At 32.9% G+C, this 23,535-nt stretch overlaps 1 protein-coding gene across 7 annotated transcripts; it reads right to left on the bottom strand.

Moving 5' to 3' along the window:
* Nucleotides 1-810: 810 nt before the first annotated feature.
* LOC143240689 (DET1- and DDB1-associated protein 1-like) lies at nt 811-22,384 on the bottom strand. 7 transcript variants are annotated; one of them, XM_076483543.1, is made up of 6 exons: nt 22,211-22,384; nt 17,100-17,317; nt 6,622-6,708; nt 4,567-4,618; nt 3,328-3,389; nt 811-2,847 (listed from the first exon to the last, which is right to left on the bottom strand). In XM_076483543.1, the coding sequence occupies exons 2-6, from the start codon at nt 17,100-17,102 to the stop codon at nt 2,740-2,742; spliced, it is 312 nt and encodes a 103-aa protein (XP_076339658.1). In that variant the 5' UTR covers nt 17,103-17,317; nt 22,211-22,384; the 3' UTR covers nt 811-2,739. The 7 variants fall into 7 exon arrangements, with proteins under 7 accessions (XP_076339658.1, XP_076339655.1, XP_076339656.1 ...); XM_076483540.1 differs by lacking the exon at nt 22,211-22,384 and adding an exon at nt 21,695-21,852; XM_076483541.1 differs by lacking the exon at nt 22,211-22,384 and adding an exon at nt 21,663-21,792.
* Nucleotides 22,385-23,535: the final 1,151 nt, after the last annotated feature.

Here is a 23,535-nt window from a genome sequence, read left to right as displayed (position 1 = left end):
GTGTAAGAGCAATAGGCCTACATCCAATAATTCTGTGGTTTCAATTTCAAGCACCCCAGATGATCTCCCTGCAACATCACAAATCCATGATGAAACAAACAGCAATTCTGACAGCCCTCAACTTCTAGACCTTCATGATTAGCTCCACAACTCCAGTAAAATTCTAAAATTTGCCAGTTTGTGAATGGTACTACTACAACATTCTTTGTAATTACAGTAATTAATAAACTTTCTTCATTTATACCTGTCCTAATGTATTTCACTAATCATTAAATTCACATTTTTGTTTTATTTACATTTCTATCAGTCCATGAAGCTTTAAAGACATGGAATAGGAATAATAAGTGGGCCAGAGGTGTATTATTGAATTATTATTGTGGTCCAATAAGGATCTGTAACCAAGGGTGCCAGAAAATCAGTGGTGTACCTGTATGTACCTTATGCTAACTATTAAAATAGTTTATGGCAGTTTTTCAAAATTAACATTATTAGTAAATTGCTTTCATAAATAACTCATATACAAAATGTTCTAACTATAAATAATGTAATACTCTTTTTAGTAGGCCTTTAACCTTTCTTTGATATTTATATAACAAAATTAGCAAATGTATGCGAGTGGTTTTTAGTACCTTTGCAAATATTTCTATCAGTATTCAAGCTTATGTATTGGGGCTTTTTTTGTGCCTTATAGGAATAAGCAGATAATCAAATCTCTCGATTCTCAATTAAGGCACTTTACTTTTAAATATTATTATTGCTTTTTTAGCTTGAAGGTATTGGAGTAATGTATGCAACTTTAGAGTCAACTCATTTCAAATATTTTTTTTAATATTAAGTTATACTGATTTTGAACACTGCAACAATTTTATTTGTCAAACCTTTTTTTGTTATATAAATTTGGTTTAATATTTTTTTATGGTCTCAAAAGTATTTTTTCACAATAGTATTTAATGATATGACTTCCAAAAGTTTAAGCCATAAAACAAAAAATATTTTATTCGAGACAACCCTTCACATTGGAAAATGTGTGTTGTTGGGGAGGTGCATGTTTACGTGGCATTCTAAACTTTCTTTTATTAAAGTGTAAATCCGTTTACTTTTCCCTTAAAAAAAACAAGAAGAGAGGAACCTATTATGAAAAGACAACTAAAAACATACAACAGGTACAATATCAAATGTGTCAAAAATTATATTCCATAAGTGAAAGCTACACATTTTTACATTACTGTTGTATCCCTGGTAGTTAAACATATAATACATGTAGTGAATAACTGCACATTATTCATACGTTTTTATATGAGAGAAAAAAAGACTAATACATAGTTGATAAATCATAACCAATGTAATAAAAAAGCAACATGCAAAATCATGATACACAGTCATATATGATACCAAAAATATTCAACAGAACAAAAAAACGTGATAGATATGGAAGGTATTCAATGAAATGATTTTGCATATTGGGATGTTCTCTTTACATTTCGTTTTTAAAGGAAAATTCTATTTTAACAGATAGTTGTACCATTTTGGGAATGTCATGGTACCCCAACAATTGCTGTATCTCAAGTCACAGCTACCAATTATTTTAACATTTAAACAACTCAGTTAACCAACTGCAACATTCATACATGCTGTTAAAGGCAAAAGTCACGTGTATCTGTAGAGAAACTGCTTGGTTCAAGTTATATAATTTTTCAGTAACAAAAACTTGTTCTTATGAATATGTTGGACATGTGAAAATGATTCTAACAACATGTATTCACATTCATTGAATCTTATTTTTTAATCAACAACTCCTAACCTGTCAAACAATTTTTGCTCTATTTTAACAAAGTTCACTGTTACATTTGTTGTCTTAATGCTATATAGTAAAACTACAATACTGAATAATTTTCAACACAAAAATTACAAATATAAGCAGTGCTATTTTCATAAAACAATAAGCAATTTATGATTCTTTCTTATTTCTGGTTTCCTTTTCTTTTAACAGTTCTCATACAAGCAACATAATATATTCTTTTAGTAAAACTTATTCAAATTTTCTTCAATATACAAACTGTAATTTTAAAAAGCTAGTGGAACATTACAATGTACAAACTATGCTCACTGTGAGAAGCTAGCCACACACAAAACTTGTTCACTATATAAAAACAAGCCAATAATTTGCCAGTAAAATACTAGTATCATTAGAAAAAAAAATGAGAGTATGAAACCAACTTCTCTTAATTTCATCAATATCTTTAAGAATCTTTAATTTGATGTGTTATCTATTCTAAATTATAGTTGAATACTTGGTAAAATTCACTGTTTAACAATAGTATCAATTAAAATAGTGTAAAATAGTCAATAACTTATTTTTTGTGAAACAACTTGTCACAAGTGTGTTCAACATGTCTATCATTAGTTATATTTTATTTATTTTGATGAACTGTTTTAAAGTGGTACTTCAGTCAGTTTAATAGGTAAACAGTGAAATACATAAATACAAAGAATTTTTTAAAAGATACCATTCCTCCAATAGCATACAAGATAAGTTAGGATGAAAAAAAAATCTCTAATCTCGATAGTTAAAACACCAGATGTAAGACACTGCTACATTCATTTGAAGTTTTGTCTTATTATTATTATTATAATGAAAAGAAAAAAGTAAAATAGATTCAGTTGATATTCCATTGCTAGCACTTGATAGTTTTACTTTATACAGACCATTTTTATATCAACCCCTTGCACTAAACAACATTAAGATGGACTATTACTAGCACCATCGGTGCGGAGCCTTTTACGAGAAGTATTTTCGTCTTCAGTTCCGCTTCCTGTATGGCTAGAATCTCGTTTTTTTGTTGAATTCTAATTTAAAGAAAAATAAAGTTATGACAAAGCTTTGACTGTTGACTGTGTGCCTTGAAGACTAATTCTTAAGCATCAGATCAGTAGACACACAAAAACTATACCACAATGCATTACCATATCTCACTCACATTTTCTTATGAAATCAAACATGGTCTATATCGGACAACAAACCACTAAATTAAATGGTTAACAATAACATCAACAAAAATGCAGATTGTTACCACAAAAGAAACTTGCATAATTCATCAAACTGGATGTGATAAAAATTCTCCAGTTCTTAGAATTGAAGCAAGTTATGCTCTGCTATTACTGTAGCACTTACAGTGCAAACAAAATTAGATACTTCCTTACATATGCATACAACACAGAAAAACGTGTGTTAACTCTCTGCTGAGGAGAGCTTATAACTGAGATTTCAAATACCCTAAGGAAGAAAATTACAAATTGGGTGTTTGTGTTTGATTTATATTTACTTACTTTTCTATCCCATTGCTGATGTAAGTATCGTAAGAGAATATTTGTCTTCTCTGTTGTTATGACTGTAACAAATAAAATAAAACAGTTCTTGTACAATTCCCTGCATACTTCTTACAAATTATCATGCTACTTGATATCAGTACAGCTTACTAAATATTTACATATCTGATTCCTATCAGTGAGTATGGAAACTAAAAATAAGTGTTTTAAAGTTTAAGCATGCGTATTTATTTGTTAAAAAAAAACATTCACAAGATAGTTAAAGCTGTCATTAAGTTTGAGAGGAAGGTATGTCAAACCTTCAATAGTACATATAGCTTGGAATATTATAAACACATGTGAGATAAATAGGGATGGGTTACTATCACAAATGCATGCCATCCAGTAATAATGCTAATAATAAAAAGGAAGTAGAAACTCTTTGCATAAAAAATTAACACCTCAAATCATGCACAACAGTTAGTAGATACTAACTCTTAAACAGCAGCCATCAACAACCGATGATGCTACCTGCAACATTGCTACTGTTTAAGGGTTAATGTTATGGTTAAAAACCACCTAATTAGTGTTGGGAAAAAAAACCCATCAAGACTGAGGAAAAATAATTTCTATAACATTTATTTAAGTGAAGGAGTTTGCAAACTACCTTTGTTAACCTGAAGATGACCTAAGAAGGTCAAAATGTTGTTCTTTATTTTAATAAATGTTTTAATACCATACCAGTCATCTTGAAATAAAAACATGGTACTATATTTAAAATACTTCTCTTTTTACCACTTTATATCACCATATTAGTTCCTGTCTAAATACAATTTATTATGATTGTACAAAACCTAGGATGAAACTGAGCACCATCTGGATATATGAAACAACAAAGAAAAATCTGTCAAGTACATTTTAAATGTATGTGAACCTCTCTTTAGGATTTCTCTAATCCTCTAGGAATAAATAGATTTATCTACACAAATCACATAAATAATAAAATGAATGCATTAATATATTTAAGTAATAATTTTTGATAAAGAAGCAAGGACGTGTTTTAGGCTTAAGGAATGTAGTGAAATATCTTACTAAACTGAGTATATTTTTGGTCCTTATTAATAAGTTGATTTAAGCTTTCAAACTAAATCTGTTTAAGTATTACCATTCAGGTCCATATTCTCTCTGCTGACAAGTCATTGATGTTTTATCACATATTATTTACTATTTCTAAATATTTACAATAAAACAAAACTTTACTTTGTTCAGATGGATGGTCCTTTGTGGGCAGATACACTGCTGGTCTTTTTACCTGAAGACAAAAAATGTGTATACACACACAAAACAAAACTTAAAATTCTACAATGTTGAAAAATGTTTAAATGGCTATATGTAATTATACCCTTCAAAAAAATTATGACAGTTTGTAATAATTACAATTACCTGAGAATGAATGAAAAATGAGGTAAAATAAGTTGAAACTTGGTTCTAAATAACATATCGAACTAGTATTCTTTGCTAAGTCACTGACGATGTATTAAAAATTCAATACTTCCATACCACATGGTATGGAAGATTTTAAGTTAGTCATACTCAACTGATATGTTTTTTTGTTTTTTTTTACTCTTGTAAGCACATATCAGAATGTCAAAGCAAGATATCCAAACAGAATATGGTTGATGCAAAATGGTTCTTTCTTTGAGCTGTTATACATGTGTATACACTAAATGTAATTTACATTTCTAATATGCTGATAAGTATTAAAGTATGTTTCAAAATACATGAAATTTCCAATCTTTTAACAATATCCCACCTACCAATAAGATCATACAAGTCTTAAATGTTGATGACTATCATTCATAAAACAAATCACACTTCATTCCTTTATATGTATTTCACATTTTCACAAAAGACTTTAATATTGTGTCATTTTCAGAGAGGGAGGGGGGACAAAGTTAAAAATTAAATTCAGGGGTAACGTTTTTAGAATAAGTTTCCAAAAGGTGTGGGAATAATTCAGAAAATATGGGTCTTAAAAAAGAAGGGAGATGGTAAAAAAGTTAGAAAGAAAAGAAAAATAAATATGAAAAGTAAAAGAAACAGTTGTAAATAGGAAAATAAATATGAAAAAAGAAAAGAAACTACGATAAAGTAAACTTCTTGACATCTCTGTGCTTTAACTACTTAATTTTATGATTAATTTATTTAACTAATAAAAAAACACCTCAAAAACAAAGGCCTTCCCCTAAACATTGTATGGAATTAATGTAGGTCACAAGATTTATTAACATCACAATATGAAGGTCTCAATGAACTGAGACTTTAATTAAAATTTCAGTTTGTGCAAACTATTGTTCTACTTTGCAAATATCAAGTCTACTAAATGCAGAACCCAGATAAAATTGAAAGCTGTGAATAAAAACAAAAAGGAATATTGTGCATACACCAAATACTATTATTGAAATTTGATGTGCCTATGGTATCCATTCAAAATAATCATGTGATACAGTAAAAATTTAACTAGAAAAAATTATATATTAGTTTGTTATAACCAAAAACAAGCTGAACAAAAATAAAAAATAAATGCTGCACTAATTGAAAGGGCCCCAGGGTACAAGCTATCCTGTGGAATATGAAATGTACCCTGGGTTTTAATTTACTTAACCTTATCAGTATTAATATTCTATATATGCATAGAAAGAGACAAACACTCAACTTTTAGCATTTTTTCAGTGTATAATAGTAAATTAGTATAATGTACAACTTCTCATTTTTAAAGCAATATGCCTAAAATAACAAGATTCGTAAAACAGGAAACTGGTAACCAACGAAAAGAAAACAAATATTTTTCCCGAGATTGTTGCCAGAAATTATACCATGTTTTTGTTCTACATTTTAGTAATAAATGATGAATATTGTAGGGCTAGAGTCAACATGAGGCATGTTCATGCCATACTAACACTTTAGTTTTGCATTTCAATAATGCAATATACATTGTTGTATTACTGTCATTTTTAGTATGCACTATTATTAGTGAAAAAATCACAATAACAAACTTATAAAAATTACTAATTAGATTTAGTAAATTACACAGTACACAGTGCAACTAAGAACTATACACAAGTTAATTAATATATCACAATTAATTCTGTAAGTCTGTGTAATTTACACTGTTTATATTCCAATAATTGTAAATTGTTTTTCAACAAGCATAACTTCTGGAGATGGTACCAGTAATATTTCTCTTGGCACAATATTCAAATGACTAAAGAGTTAATGTAACTGAACAAACACTGAGAAGGAGGAATAACTTACAGTGGTCTTCGATGTCGTGTCAGCTTGAAACTTTGTAAAGTTGCTTTCATTATGAGAAGGCAGCTCTTTCAGGAATTCTGCTATAGACTGTGGAGAAGAAAATAGTAAAAATCATGTTGGAAACATTTATTACAACATGAAAATCCAACCACTTAATAATGCCACCACAAGCACTATTTCACAGGGAGAGAATAGAAAGGTGAATATACATATAAAAAAAAGTACACTTTCTTACATAAGAAACAGTTTGATTAGGAGATGATGCTTATTATTTATCTAAATGATATAGTTTACATATACAATTCTTACCTTGCAAGAAAAAATGTTTTAAGACAAGACACGTCTCTGATTACAATACACGTGAAAGAAGAAATAACTTGTATGCTAGAATAATGTATAACTGGATAGCCTACAAAGATAAGTTTACTATGCAAAATTATAGTTCAGAAATGTTCAAAGATGTAAAAATGACTATTCACATGACAAAAACTTAGTTATTAGCCAAAAGAAGGTATAACTTGAAATAATATATAAAACTTTACACAATGGTTCTCCAACCACTATTTAGGGTAAGAGGGTCATACATTTAGCTTTGTCAGTATGTATCAATTAAACATTGGTGATTATAGTTGGTTGCTTGGTGTTTTATTGCACAAAGCAAATAGGTTATCTGTGCCAAACAACTGGTAAACCAAATTTAAAAGTAAAATAAAATCATTAAAATTCACAAAAAAAGAATCAAGGTAAAGCAAAACAATGAGAGAAAGTAAAGCAATGTGAGTTTTTAGACTTTCTGCAGCACAATTTTAATTATTATAACTCACCAAGATGACTAATGGGCAAGTTCAAACATCAAAGGCTAAAAGAAAAACATTTGTAAGGTGGACAGTGTCACTATCACCAATGATAATGTCCAATGTTAGGAATAAACCTTGGAAGAAAACATGTTTAAAATGGTGCTGTCATTAAGTCGTAGGTAGGTACAGTTACGATAGAAAGTGTTCGTACCCCTGCGTCATGAGTAGTTTTTTCCTCATAAATGTTAAAAGTATCACGATTGGGGTAATTAAAATACAGTATATTATAAATATTATACTAACACACATCTACATAAATTTTTATGTAAACTGAAGGACAAATAAACTGTTTATAAACAAATAACAAAACATAGGAGGGGCAGAAAGCGTTCGTGCATCAATCTCTCCTCATAGCCCTCCATGACCGTTTGACAGTACTCGACTGGTATTTTCTTCCATTCTTCTTCACAGAAGGTCTCCAACTCTTGCAAGTTTTTCAGATGACGCTGATGAACCCTGGTCTTCAATTCATACCTAAATGTTTTCAATTGGGTTAAGATCAGGTAACTGGAATGGCCACTCCAGAACACTTATATGGTTCCTCTGCAACCAGGATTGCACATATTTCGATGTGCGCTTAGGGTCATTGTCATGCTGGAAGATCCAACGACGCCCAAGCCTCAAGTTCAGAGCAACATTCTTGATATAAGTGCCTAATATATAAACGTACTTTTTTTTTCATGATTCCATTGACGCGGTGAAGGCCACTTACACCAGAAGAGCTGAAGGAAGCTCATAGCATGATCGAGCTACCTCCATGTTTAACTGTAGGGATGGTGTTCTTTGGAAGATTTCATTCCCCCTTCTAATGAAAAATATTGCGAACAACATTGTGGCTGAAAAGCTCGATTTTACTCTCGTCTGACCAAAGAATACTCTTCCAATATGTAAAGGGTTTATCTAAATGCTTTCTTGCATACCTCAATCGTGCTTCTAAATAAACAGGCTTTAAGTATGGAGTTCTACGAGTATGGCATGCTTTGAACCCAGAAGAGCGTAACATGTTCGTAACTGTAGAGGTGCTTACTTCAACCCCAGTTTCTGTATGTCATTACGTGCTAAACGAGGGTTCCTTCTAACTTCTCTGAGAATCTTCTTTGTTCTCTCTGGAATTTTGGTGGGGCGTTCGAAATGAGGGAGGTTAACAGTTAATCCTGTGAGCTTAAACTTGGCAGTTATGCTTTAAACAGTAGATTTTAGCATGTTAAGTTGTGTATCAATACCAGAAAGAGACACATGAGACTTGTGTTTTACAATAATTCATTTTAAATCACTGGACAGTTGTTTCCAGTTCGCCATCATGACCAAGAAGATGATGACAGAGACGGCATTAAATTGCCGGAAGCACATTTTTTGCTGGCTAATATTCAATAATTATGAACCCAGTGTATAGTTCTGAAATAGTATAATGTAGTTTATTCGCCAAACTAAAAATTTTTACAGGAATATCAGTTTTTTCACACGTTCTGAAATGTACAAACACTTTCTGCTCCTATTTTTGGTTAGTTGTTTATAAACAGTTTATTTGTTGTTTAATTTACATAAAAAATTATGTAATGTGTGTCAGTATAATATTTATAATATACGATACGTCTATTATCCTAATCGTGATACAATTTTTAAGTTATGAGCAAAAACCTACTTGGGACGCAGGGGTACGAACACTTTCTGTCATAACTGCAGATAGGAATTTCATGTTTAGTGGCAAAAAGCTACTAGGCTATCTGTGCCAAACAAGATGTAGTATACTATAATGGTATATGGAAATTAAGGCAAAAATACATAAAATATGTAAAATTAAGACCTGCCAGGAAGACTAAAGCATTAAGTTCAAACTTGCTATCAGTCACCTGAAGTTGGTCTTTCTAGTCCTGGGTTCAGGTCAAAATAAAAGTTTGTAAAATAAATCATGCCTGAACAATATAGTCCAATAAAAACCTTAAGTTAAAAAGACTAATGGCTCTTAAAAACGTAAACACACGAGTGAGGTGGGCAGTATCACCTACGACACTGGCTAATATTAAGGGCAAACATACCTTACAGATGTTTAAAATGGCATCATCATTCTTCGTTGTAACAACAGCATGATAATAAAACATGTATGATTGTGACCTGAGTGCCACACACACCAGACGATGGTGCATCAGTACCAAAGGAAGTGGTGAGTTAAAAAACTGACCAATGTGTAGTCTAGCCAAAACAACTTCCTCCCTTCGATCTTTACAGAAACAAGATGGCCAAAGAGCTAAAAAAGGCTTGATTTGAAAATGCTTATTATTTTGTTACTCACTCCAGGTACAGTTGGGTTTTAATAACTGGACCACAGTCCATGTATGGAACAGAGACAGTGGTGATAGAGCCAGAGCAGATGGAATTTCCTACTCTGTCAGCTAGCTCATACCCACAAACACCAACATGACCTAGTGTCCATAACACTGGACAGAGATTGATGACAGAGAGAGATTAGCCAGTTTGTTTTCAATGATGATAAGTATAGGGTGGTAACTAACATGGAATTATGTCAGGGCCAATAGACAGCTGAGTGAATCAGAACAGATCATAAAATTTGTATATTGCATAGTTTCAATATGATTCAGGGCAAGACAAATGGCATAGAATTTGGCAGTGAACACAGAAACTGTAGAGGGGATTCTGTGTGCTACAACCAAACTGTAACAAACCATGGCAAAGTCTACAGAGTCACCTGATTTTGAACCATCTGTATATATTGGAATGGAGGAGTCCTTTGAAAGATGTTCAGCAAATAAAGAGCAATATTTCCAATCAAGAGTATCTACCTCTCTCAGATGACTAAAAGATAGGTCACAGTTGAGGATAGTAATTAGCCATGATAGAAGAGGCCGATCTGTGGATACTGCTATGCTACTCAAAGATAGATCCAATTTTTCTGATTGAGCCTGGATATGTAGGCTAAAAGGAACAATGGCAGATTTTCCATTATAAAAAAATTGTAGCCCACTGAGGATGGAAAACACAACCCCAGGTTGGTTGCTGTGGTAAAGAGCAAAGTTTGGAAGCATACATAAAAGACAGTTGCAAATGGCAAATATACAGAGGGGGTTTCTGGGACTCCACATACAAACTTTGGACTGGAGGAGTATGAAAAGCCCCAGTGCAAAGCCAAAGCCCCTGATGGTGGATAGAATCCAACAGTTTCAGTGCTGAGGTTCTGGCACAACCATAAACAAGTTTGGATCGAATAAGGGCACGATAAATTTTAGACATGGAGTATCGATCCATTCCCCAAAAGGTGGAAGAGAGGACAAGAAGGATGATCAGTGCTCTTATACATTTGACACAAAGTTGCTTGATTAGTAAAACAACGTTTAATTTACAGTCAAATATAAGACCTAAGAACTTTGCCTCAGGGACAACAGGGAGTACATCATCATCAATATAAAGTTCTTGATCTGAATGAATATCCCCCATTGGCAGCAGAAATGTACACAAACAGTTTTAGGGAGAGAAAGATGAAAACCATTTGCTGTGGTCCACTTAAGTATATGACTGATTGCAGTTTGTAGCTGCTGCTCAATAAACCTCATGTTTAATGACTGACATAAGATGTGAAAGTCATCAACGAAAAAACCAATTGCAAGTATAGGGGTAGCTGTTCACTGATGACATTAATCTTTATAATAAAAAGTGTGACACTCAGAACACAGCCCTGAGAAACTCGATGTGTGTGGGAAAATTAGGAAAATGTTAAGCCCATACAGACCTGGAATCAACAGTTTATTAAAAAATGCTTAATAAAAAGTGGCAACTTGCCATGCAATCTGTACAAGTGAAAGTCTCACAAGATGCCATATCTCCATCTTGTGTCATAAGCTTTCTCTAAATAAAAAAAAATAGAAAGATGTCACTTCAAAAAGGCTTCTCTAGTTGATGCTCAGGCAAATTAAGTTTGTTTGATTCAAGGAACCAAACAAGATGAGCATTAATCATCCTCTCTAAGATCTTACCGAGACAACTTATCAAAGCAATTGGACGGTAATTCAAAGGAATCTTTGGATCCTTCCCAGGCTTAAGAATAGGGAGTACAATAACTTGGCACCAAGGATCAGGAAAGACATTCTCCTGCCATATATGGTTAAAGACAGCCAGGAGAATAGTAAGAGAGGCAGGAGAAAGGTGGCATAGCATCTCATAATGTATATCATCAGGTCCAACTGATGTATTACGAGACCAATGAAGTGCAAGTTTAAGTTTCACCAATGTAAGAAGGCAATTGTAGTCATAGGGATGATCAGTTGAAAAGGAAAGAGGCAGATGTTCAACTCATGTTTTAATAGCTAAGAAAGAAGCGGATGAGTTTGAAGAGCTAGATACATGAGAGAAACATTCACCAAGAATGTTGGCAATGCTCTGAGCATCAGCAACTTCATGGCCATTGGATATTGGTGGTTGAAGAAATGCTGAAGTGTATTTAATCCAAGATTCCTTCTGGCTTTGACATCTAATTCTCCAAGTACATGCTTGCTGAAATGCAATGTGGTTTGAAAGTGTGGGATATCTATGAAATTTATCCCAAGCATATTTACGAGCTTTTCATGTTATATAACAAGCAGAATTCCACCAAGGGCAGGGATGCTGTAGGAAAAATGTTGAGGTTTTGGGGATGCACTGAGCAGCTGCTTGGACAAAACAGTTACTTACTGCTGCTACACAATCATCTATCAATGATTTACATAAGATGGTAGGATCAAGTTTCAAGAGAGCAGTGAAAGAGGGCCATTTGGCCTTGTCCAACTTCCACTAAGGCACACAAGTCAGGTGGCACTGACCACAGCAAATCTCTCTTAATATGATAGGAAATGATCACTACCCCATGGATTGATGTCAAACTCCCTAGAAAAGCAAGTGAAAGCAAAGGGGAGCAGACAGAAAGATCTATAGCAGTAAATGACTGACTGGGTGCATGAAAATAAGTGTAAGAGCCAGTATTGAAGAGAGACAGGTTGTAATTCAAGAGCATATGCTCTATATCACAACCCCTCACATCAATACTAGAACTTCCCCAGGAGATTTTACCCATTAAGATCCCCAAAAATTAAATAGGGGTTGGCAGTTGCACAATGAGAGCATCAAGGTCAAATTGATTATAATTTTTCCAGGGGTAAAGAGAGCAAACAGTGATGGTACAACCCAAGGAGATACAGATGGCTACAGCTTCCAAGGACATATTCAATGACAAGATTGGGTGGGCACATGCTGCTCAATCAGCAGTGCTACTCCCCCCATGTCCTTGTCCTACACATGACCTGTCATTTCGGTATAAGGAGTATTGTCAAATTGTGACTGTATTAGTAGGTTTTAAAAATGTTTCCTCCAAAGAAAGACATTTGGGATGATAAAAGTCGATCAAATCTTTGATGTAACTCACATTTGATTGAAAATGACAGTTCCATTGGATAAGTGTGGCCATTTTTATTTATTTAGGAGGAGAATATGGCAAAGTGACCCTCTGCTTGCGACCGTGTTTTTCTTTTCTGCTGGATGTGGGTCTGACACTCTCTAGTAATCCTGCACTGGATCGAGAAAGCAGGTCAGTGTTTGTAGGCATATGTTCCAGTGACTGAGGGTGTGAATGAATGGTTTAATTTTTGGGGTGTCAAGAGAGGAAGACCCCATGAAAACACTTGGGCTTGAACAAGGTGAAGTTGGACAACAACTGGAAGATGCGATAGGGATAAAGATAAAAGTAGATACTGATTTGTTAACTCTGTTGGTTTTGGAGGGTACTAGATTAAGATGCGCTATTAAGGATTCTATAGGAGGCACAGGAAGGTCTGTCTGGACTCTTAATGTAGCAGTGGAACGGATTACAGCAGCATTAGTCTGAGATGAAAGTGGGAATAGTAATTTCCAAGCCTCTTGGTAAGTAATATTGTGAATTCTCTTGAGACATTGTACTTCTTTCTTTTCCACCCATTTAGGGTAAGAAGTAAAATGGGAAGGATGTGGACCATTACAGTTAACACAATGCAGTTCTAGTTGGCATTCAAAAGCATCATGGTCTTTACCAGCACAACAGGCACATGTCAAGGAACCACAGAAAGATGTTTTTGAATGACCAAATCATTGACAATGAAAACATCTAACAGGGTTAGAAATATAAGGCTGTACATTACAATTCAGATATCCTGCCTTGATTGTGGTAAGAGGACGTGATGTTATAAATGTTAATATTAGAACATTTGTCGGCTTTATAATCCTCTCTTTACAAGTAAAAGTTCAGCGCACAGCTGTAACATCTCGGCTGGTGAAACCTGCAAGGATCTCTGACTCAGGAATGGTCTAAGTCTCTATCAGAAGAATTCAAAGTAGAATGAGGAGTAACCTCAATGGGTATATCCCCAATGGCCTTTGATTTTAACAGGAGTTTGGAACATTGTGATGATGTTTCCACTAAAATGTTCCCAGTCTCTAACTTCTTTTACCAATTTATGAGAGCGAGCAAACCCAACCAAACTCTTCTGAATAAAAATGGGGACATCTATCCTAAGGGTTTTTCAGTTAGAGAATGTATAATTAAAAATTCAGGGACAGATTCAAGTTGTGAGTTTGACCACACAGAGTCATCAATGTGTGGTCGTTTGCCAGTAGTCGAATTTTTTTCTATGTTGTCATGCTTGTTTATTGTTTAACTTCAGGGGTATCCATAATGAAAAAAGAATATTTTGGTGCCCAGTGACCCCACCCACCATGGATCCCTACAAGGTGTCACTCTACAGTGCCATATAAGGTCACTGCAATGACACCAGGGTTTTGTGAGCACTATATCAGAACACCAGTATCAGACATGATGTCCACTACACCCCTAGAGAACATCCTACACTGGCACTCAATGGACCCTGGCCCAAATGAACTAGCCGACTGATCTTGAATCAGAATAACTAGTGTAATTTGAGTATTGCTTAGCTTGTGCATGGTCCACAGCAAGAGAAATGGCATACAGTTTGGCAGTGAACACAGAAAGTGCAGAGGGGATACTGTGCACAACCACCGAATCACAACACACCATGGCAGAGCCCACAGTCACCTGATTTCAAACCATCCATATAAATGGGAATGGAGGGATGGTTCAAAAGATATTCAGTAAATAAAAGATGGTGCTTTCAACTGGAAGTATCTACTTTTCTCAGATGATTTAAAGAAATATCACATTTGGGGATTGTAATAAGCCATAGTTGGATAAGCTGATCAGTGGATACAGCAATGTTATCGAAGGACAGACCCAATTCATCCAACTGTGCTTGGACACAAAGGCCAAAAGGAACAATGCCACAGATCATCTGTAATGAAAAAGCATGGCCCACAAAGGAAGGAAAATACATTCCCAGGTGGGATGCTGCCATAAGAATCAAAGTTTTCAAGCATATGGTAAAGATAACTGCAAACAGCAGAGGTGTAGAGGAGGTTTATGAGACTGTGTACAAGCTATGGACTGGGAAAGCTCGGAAAGCTCCCATGTAGAGCCAAAGCCCCTGATGATGAACAGGATCCAGCACTGTCTAGTTTTAATCGAACAAGAGAACGATATATCTTTAGCACAGAACATCAATCTGCTCCCAAAGTGGTGGAAGAGAGGATGTGAAGAATGTTCAATGCTCTTGTACATTTGATTCATATTTGCTTGATGTGTGATATATAGGTAAGCTTACAGTTAAAGATAAGCCCCAAGAACTTTGGCTCAGGAAGCACAACTTCACAGACACACAGTTCAGGATCAAAGTGAATATCCTGCTAGTGACAAAAATGCATGCAAACAGTTTTAGAGAGAGAAAAATTAAAACCGTTTGCTGTGGTCCACTTCAGTAAATGATTGAGGACAGTCTGTAGCTGCCGCTTAATAAACCTCCATGTTAAACGACTGACATGAGATGTCGAAGTCGTCAGCATAGAGTCTGTTTGCAACGGTAAGAGTAAGTTGTTCAGTGATGGCATTAATCTTTATACTGAAGAATATGACATTGAAAACACAGCTCCGAAGGATTCCAAGTTCATGTAGGAAAGAGCACAGACTTGGAATTGCCTGCACACGTTAAGGAACAATGGCATGATGTCTTCAAGTGACCAAACAGCTGACACTGGAAACATCTGAAAGGGTTTGGAATATATGATCGTACTTTGCAATTAAAATAACTTGCCTTGATGTGGCATGTGGACATGGTGATGTAAATGTCAAAATGAAGACACTGGTCGGCATCATAATTCCATCTTTACGAGCAGAGATATGCCCCACTGCAGAAACTCCTTGGATGGAGAAACTAGCAAGGATCTCCGACTCGGGGATGTTCTTCAAATTTCTCTCAACAATAACTCCTCATAACGAATTTAAAGTAGCATGGGGAGTAACCTCAATGGATATAGCCATATAAAAGGAATTCACTGTGTTCAGGAGTAAATGTTTTTATCAATATGTCACCTGAGCAAAGCTTTTTGACTGACTTTGGAGAGCCAGCAAGTCCATCTAGTCTCTTCTAAACTAAAATGGAGACATTTTCCCTAAAGGTTTGTCTGAAAGAGAATGTAGGATAAGAAAATGAGGTACAGGTGTTACAGATGTTGAAGATTACTGCTCAGAATCAAGATGTGGTCATCTACCTGTGTACTGTTTTTTCACTGTCTTATTTAAATTTTATTTTGGAGATCTATAATAAAGAAAGAATATTTCAGTGCCTACAAATTCCACCCACCATGGAACCCTAACAAGGGGATGCACTACAGTGCCAAACAAGAACATTGCAGCAAAGCCAGGGTTTCATGAGCACTGTAACCAAACGCCATCATCAGATACAATTTCAACAACACTGGTTGAGAACATCCAACACTGGTACTTGGTTGACCCTAGCCCAAGTGAACCATGTGACTGAACTAAGGGAGGCCATCTCAAGGTTGTCTATCTACAGGAATTCAAGGTCAAAATGGTGTGTTAGAGTTGGACCCTTTAACCATCAGGATCCTCTCCTCCCTTTCATGGGTCATTATGCACAGCAAACACATGGGTGGATGTTTAGTTTCCAGAGGAGGTGAACTGAAAGAACAGAACCTTTTTTGGAAGGTCCTCTCACCACATACAGGAATCCACACTGCAGGGTGGAGATTATAATCAACCATTTATATACATTCATAAAAATAACAAAAGATGTAACTATCTAAATACAAATTAATTATTTGAAATAAAAATAACTATACCATGGAAATTTAAAAGTCATAGGGACATGGACTTTTCTAGTTTTAAGCTTATCAACATCTGATAAGTAACAATATTTTGACAGTCTTATTTATTTAATACATTTTAAAATATCTTTATTTGGTCTTTTTACTAAGTCACAATTTGGGTAAAGATTCAATTTGTTTGAAAGTTCTTAAATCATAACTTGAAATTTTAAAACTATTTGTGAAATATACAAAGCTGAAATTAACAATGACAAAATATTTTGGGTCTAATAAACATGAAAAGATCCTCCAAGTATTTTACACTCTAACAGTCTTACATTTGTTTTGAACAATAGCCAAGTTAATTAACTTTTAATATGCATTATTCACAAAATCAGTTATTTTTACATTCTATTCAAAGACAAACAGACCTACCATTTTTGGAGAAAAGAAGTATAACTGAAAACAATGTACTGCTTTGTCAATAGGAAAGCTAGAGTTTGTTTGTTAAGGTGCCAGTAGTTATTGTCACATATCACTTCATTTACATGCTCGCTTGAAAGTTTTTGCACCCCACAAAAAATCCAACTGGATACTAGTAAGTATAAGGACTGTGGAAGAGTGGCTTAAGTTCCTGAAAATTACACACAGGCCTGTAAAAAAAATATTTAAAAAAATTAACTAAATACACAAGATACTTAAATGAATGTCATTTCATGATTTACTGTACATTTCGTCAAAATAGAAATAGTTTCAACTATTGTAATACACACAATATACAAATTTTAAACACAAATTCAATAAACTCACTATATCATTCTCAAACTCAAAGATGGAGCATGCAAAACTCTGTAAAACTACTATGATTAACACAAAGTATTAAAAAGAAACTGCAGTAGATGTAGTTTTTCAAACACTTTGTAAGTTACTCAAATACATAATACTGACAACTAGGTTAACTAAATACATGTTTAAGCAATAAAAATGTTATATATTACTTCAGCAATTTTCTGGTGTTAAAAGCTCACAAGTTGTAAGCTTATAATGGTTTCACATATTTACATAATGCTGAATGTTAAAAAGTAACTTATTAGTGAATTATTAAAATTTACATCTCAAACTTCTCACAGGAAAGAAATCATTAAACTTACATTGTAGATGCTTAGTATCTATTTTCTTTTCATGCCCTGATTATAATTTATGTAGACAGATTTTGTAGAAGTACCTATATAAATAGTACTTTATACAATGTCACAGTTAGCCGATGTTTTGAACTGGAAAATGAAGGTATATCTATATACATAGATATGAGAATAAAAATGTGTGTGTGTGTGTGTGTGTGTGTGTGTGTGTGTGTACATACACTGAACATGAATAAACTGTACAGAACCTTGTATACGTGTAGATACACACACACATACCTACACATGTATGTGTTTGAAAATACAAAATGACAAAAAAAGACTTTATTGTATATACTGAGCATTTGAACAACGGGAAAGATAACACCTGTGGCAACTGCAATCATTAGTGTGTTGTGTTTACCTACTGTAAGTAAACTATGGCAGTACAGAGTAAAAATGTATACAAAGATATCACTGCTCTGTGCTAATGTATATGCAACATATTTAATGTAGCATGTTTGTACAAAATTGTACTTGTGATGTATGTTTAAGTGTTACATAGTGTTGTACAGGAATATAGAAAGGGGAAAATTTCACAGTAGACTATTAGCCCTATATCACTTCTACAAAAGGATTTATTTAATTTTCTAAACCAACTTCAATATAACCTTTCACATTCTTATATATACATCAATAAACTGACTTCAAATAACCCTTCATATTCTATCTATCAATAAACCAATTTAAGCATCCCTTCACATTCTAATATCAATAAATTTTCTCATGAATTCAAAATTACAACACAAGTTAAATTATCAAGCACAATATTCAGTTTATAACTGAAAAACAAACTGTACTCACGAACAAGTGAAATGTCTGAAATACTTCTAATACAACAAACGCTTGTTGACTATGTGCAAAACATTTTTAACTGATGCAAAAGGTTTAGTGACTGTGTCATTTTACTTGTATTATTTTCAGTTAGAACTGAAGAATTAGCAGAATTTACTAATTAATTAATCATCTTGTACATTTACAGGTTAAATTCAACTTACTGATTATTCTCACACAAAATATAAAAACTTAGTCTTAAAAATCAGGTTTCAATAGCTGTAGTAAAAAGAGCACAGACAGCCCATTGTGTAGCTTTGTGCATAACAAACAAAACAGCAATATTTTAATAACTTAAGTAGCTGAAATAATAAAAAAAAACATTAACATCTGGAAACACTAATTACAATTAGTTGATTATTTTCAAGAGCTATGACACAACTTTAGATAAGGAAATTTAAATTATTCAAAAATAATAATGACAATGTCTTGATTAAAGGACAGTTTGAATAATTGAAATTTCAATGATGCCCCAAAAGAGTAATTCTAACTAGCTGATTAATTTGTAACAATAAAATATTTAAGTTTATCAGAACTTTGACCACTGAATGGTTCATTTAATCAAAATAGTGAAAATTAACTATTATTTAAGGTGTTCCTCAGTTTTGATTTTTTCTATGCAACAACAATTTATGTAAACAATGTTCATAGATTACTAATACTGATTAATCAAGTTACTTTTTCAATTCTATTTCCAATACCTTGATATCCTTCCTTTTAGTAAGTTGCAATAGTTACAATTATGTGAGATTTTCCAACATTTTTAAATGGTTACAAAAACTTTCTTGTTTACAAATCAGAAAGTATTATAAGCAGAACTAAAAGTCCTGTTTTTCTGAGGATTTTCTTAACCATGGCTATACATTCAACAGAAGGTTTCAACTACAATAAACCCTTTTCTTCATTCTTGCATGACTGATGTTCCTCTCGAACAAGAAGTCCTTTCAAAAATTTAGATATCCCAATTAAATAACTTTATAGTATTGAAACTGGTAATTTGCACATACTAACACAATCAACTTCAACACTCAAAGCCATTTTTGTACATAACAAATACCAAAATGTCATGGACTGCTTTATACAGGTAGGAAAGTATAGCATATCTGACATATTGGAGTTGCTTAAACTATATTTAGTGAAATAACTGTAATTAACCTCAAAACTACACACTGGGTTATCTGTGCTTTGTCCACCAATTTAGGTCAATATCAAATAGCAAGACTGATGTGTTCTAAAACATTAAACCTACAGCTGCTTCTACCAATATGTTTACTTACATAGTCCAGAAACAAATATATACATAAAAGCAAGTTCAGACTAGAAGTTTTAGGTAATAAATATAGGAAAACATAAATGTCAAAAAGTAATCCTTTGAATTGCAATTATTAGACTAACAATAACAACATTACACTGATAATAGAGAAATACAAGATAAACACTGACACATGCACCTATCTTCAAAGTCTAAAATTAATTTAAATTTACTGACTGGATATATTGATGATTCTACAAGTATATGGCATACTTTATCACGATGTTGTAAATTAGGGAATATTAACAGAAAGAACCTTTAATAGTACTGAAAATATTTCAAATAAAAACAGGTTTTTAAAAAAAACTTATTTAATCCTTAACCAGCAGGAATGTTGCAGGCAGTCATTTAATGGTTAAGAATTAAAGGTGGAAGAACCCTTGACAGAGTTTTCAAAAAGTTTCTAACAAGATATTTGGCAAAAACAAATACCTGAGTAAATATTTCGTTTATTAATAGCTAGAAGTAAACCATGTTCATATACAAAGTTATACTTAATAAGCTCAGTTTCATAGGCTGTCACTAAAGACTGAAATCTCTTAAACAGCTTTTTCACTAAGCCTTTAAAAACATACACCTAATACTGTATCTCTTTACACACCTTTTTATTGCAAATTTCTAAAAATGATAAATAAGGAACAAAAATAAAGTAAGCTTCTCTATAAACTACTTATAAAAGGCCCTGCTTATGCACTGTAATGGTAGTTGTAGTATGCTTTCAACTTGTCTAAACTGGCTTCTTTCACTTGTAAATTTTACTTATGCAATTTCAGTCCTATTCATAATCCTTCTTTTTCAGTATAACTCCACAAGTAATGTTTATAATGCTACCAGGAAGTTTATTACATGAGCCAACTAAATGGAATACAATACAAAACTTGTAATAACTATCAGAAAAAAATATTTATATCCAATCTCAAGTGCATTGTCTTAGAATAGCAAAAAATGTTCAACTTTAATTAATGTTTTCTGAGGACAGGCGCGATATCAAAATACTTAATACAGTTATAGTACTAAATAGTAAACTAAACTGTTCACACAATAAGGCAGTAAGTTATACGTTCTTGCTCAACAAAATCGTCAATATAAATTGTAAGTAGTTATTACACAATAGAATATAGGTAGGCCTAAGATAAATGTTTAAGTCTAATATTAATAACTGAATAATTTAACCTAACTTACGAAATAAATATACGAATCAGAGTTATAAAGAGTACTCAAAAATCATTAAAACATGTAATTAGTAAATTCAAAAGCTCAGTCAAACCTAAATGAATAATACGATTTTGTTGTTAACATGATTAGACTTGAAAGATGTGGACAAATTACAACGTGTACAATTAAATAACAATTAACAAAAAATCACAGAACGTAGTTAGTTATGTTCTCTCAGAACGGCTGAGATGGTTAGTTAGTTATACATACAGACATGGTTCTAATTTGTAAAGCATCTACCCTAATTTGGCCAAGTTAAAGCTTAGGGCCCACAACACACTCAGTACAATTTTTCATCACAATACTTACAAAAATAAAAGTACGACAAATTTGATAATACTCAATTTTATTTTAATTTACAAATCTAAAGCCCTAACCTATTTTTCTTGTTACTTTAGTACAAATTAATATACATTACATACAAAACTTGCGCATAAATATTCTAAATATTAAAACCTCGAACACTTAGTTTTCTCGTACACGTTTACCTCCTGTCGAAAATTCACCACACAGTTACATTTCCCAAAATAAGAACACTAGATACTATAGTCACGACGTCACCAGATGTACATTTCATGCACTTTAATTATGGAATGAACGTATATATACAAAAGTAGCAATAATGAAAACACCGGAAAGTACATATACAATATAACTGTAAAATCAATGTTAAACTGAACCAAAAAAGAAAGTTGGTTATTTCGGCATTATACAAGGATTCCAAAGTTGAAATTGACAAAATGTGTTTGACCAACGGAAAATCTTTAAGTTGCGAACCACGTATATTAAACATGTTCTTAATAGTTAAAATAACAACGTCGTAGATATTTCTTAAACAAAAATAAATTACATTCATTAATAAACATTCCATATTTTACTTTGGTAAGTTTGGTGTGAATTGACGAAATTGAGCAGTACTTAAAAGGAAACATGGGAGAACACATACATATTCTTGCATTAGTAAGAAAATGAGAGGATTTAGGCCACAATCCCTGAATACTCACAAATGCAAAATTCAGAAAGGTTTTAAATTATGCGGGTTTTAACACTTGAAACTTTAACGCATAACTTAATTTGTAACTGAAGTGTTTTTTAAAGTATTAGCTCTTTTCGTTTAGTTCCAATTATTAACATTATTATTGCAAAAGCCCAAAGTTAAGCGATAGACATCTCTATTACTATTAAATCATAGATAAACACTGTGATAAGATTTATAATATTTGTTTTACTAACGGATATATTTTTTTAATTCGTATATAATTAAGAAAACACTAAAGGTGGTATAAATGGTGTGTGAAGCATTTTCTATTTCATTTTCTAGGTTTTGGAAATTATTTTTATTTGTCACGTAAAATTGCTTCATTGAGCCATTTCAATGCTATCATAAATGGGAGTAACAATTCCAGTGGAATAAATCACATAAATACGTAAAAAGAAGTCCAATGTGAGGTTAATGTGATATGTTTTCTTATAAAAGAAATGGAAACTGATAAGAAATAATTTATCATTTTTAGATTAATAACGCCATGCAACAAAATTTTTATTTTTTCTTGTTCCTAAGCAGAAGGTGTTATTTCCCAATTGCTTATGCCTAAAGTAAATAGAAAAGACCTATTTTTCTCTTCAAACTTTGCTTTTTGACCTGGGTAATGAAATTTTCAAATTTATCCATTTTCCAGAACATTCCAGGTAGATTCAGTGCTGAGTAGCTGATAGAGAATTTTCTCGAACTTACGAGAATTTTCAAGAATGTTGTAGAACTTACGATAATTTTCAACAACCTTTTAGAATTTCCTAGAACTTTCCATAGTAATATATATACAGAGGCTCACCACTCACCACATCAGCTTAGTTTTAGCTACCTAAGGAACACACAGACCTATCTGATTTGATCAGAGATGGCATCAAGAAACTGCAAGAATTCTCCAGACGCATTCTGCTATATATGTGGCCAATTTATCAAGACAATAGCGAAAAAGTACTCTGTGACAGCATCTGCTAAAATGTGTGAAGCCTATAAGGCATATTTCGGCATGTCTGTCGGAGATCAAAACAAACCCTGGGCACCTCGTTTTACCTGCAAGCACTGCAAAAAAAAAACTCTAGAAGGTAAGACGGACAATTTTTGCTTGCTTGAATAGTAAGATTTTATATTATACAAATTTTAAACCTTTTAAAATTTAAACATCTTTTTTTAATTTCAAATAATATAGAAAAAAATATCACATATAAAATATTTTGCATGAACCTCTTACACATTAGTTGTAGGTGAAATAATTTCTTCATGATAATAATTTTTTTTTGCTCTTTTGCAGGATAGTACAGAGGG

Source organism: Tachypleus tridentatus, chromosome 13 (assembly GCF_004210375.1).
Source record: "Tachypleus tridentatus isolate NWPU-2018 chromosome 13, ASM421037v1, whole genome shotgun sequence".
NCBI classification, from domain to species: Eukaryota; Metazoa; Arthropoda; class Merostomata; order Xiphosura; family Limulidae; genus Tachypleus; species Tachypleus tridentatus.
Note: the sequence above shows the minus strand (reverse complement) of the source record. Positions and strands in the feature narration are given on the sequence as shown.

Excerpts from the sequence above, each read along its gene's own strand:
- LOC143240689 (XM_076483543.1), bottom strand. Across the intron at positions 4,619-6,621 it reads ACACGACATCGAAGACCACT|GTAAAAAGACCAGCAGTGTA; the intron begins GTAAGTTATTCC and ends TTTTGTCTTCAG. Across the intron at positions 3,390-4,566 it reads GGACCATCCATCTGAACAAA|TCATAACAACAGAGAAGACA; the intron begins GTAAAGTTTTGT and ends TATTTGTTACAG.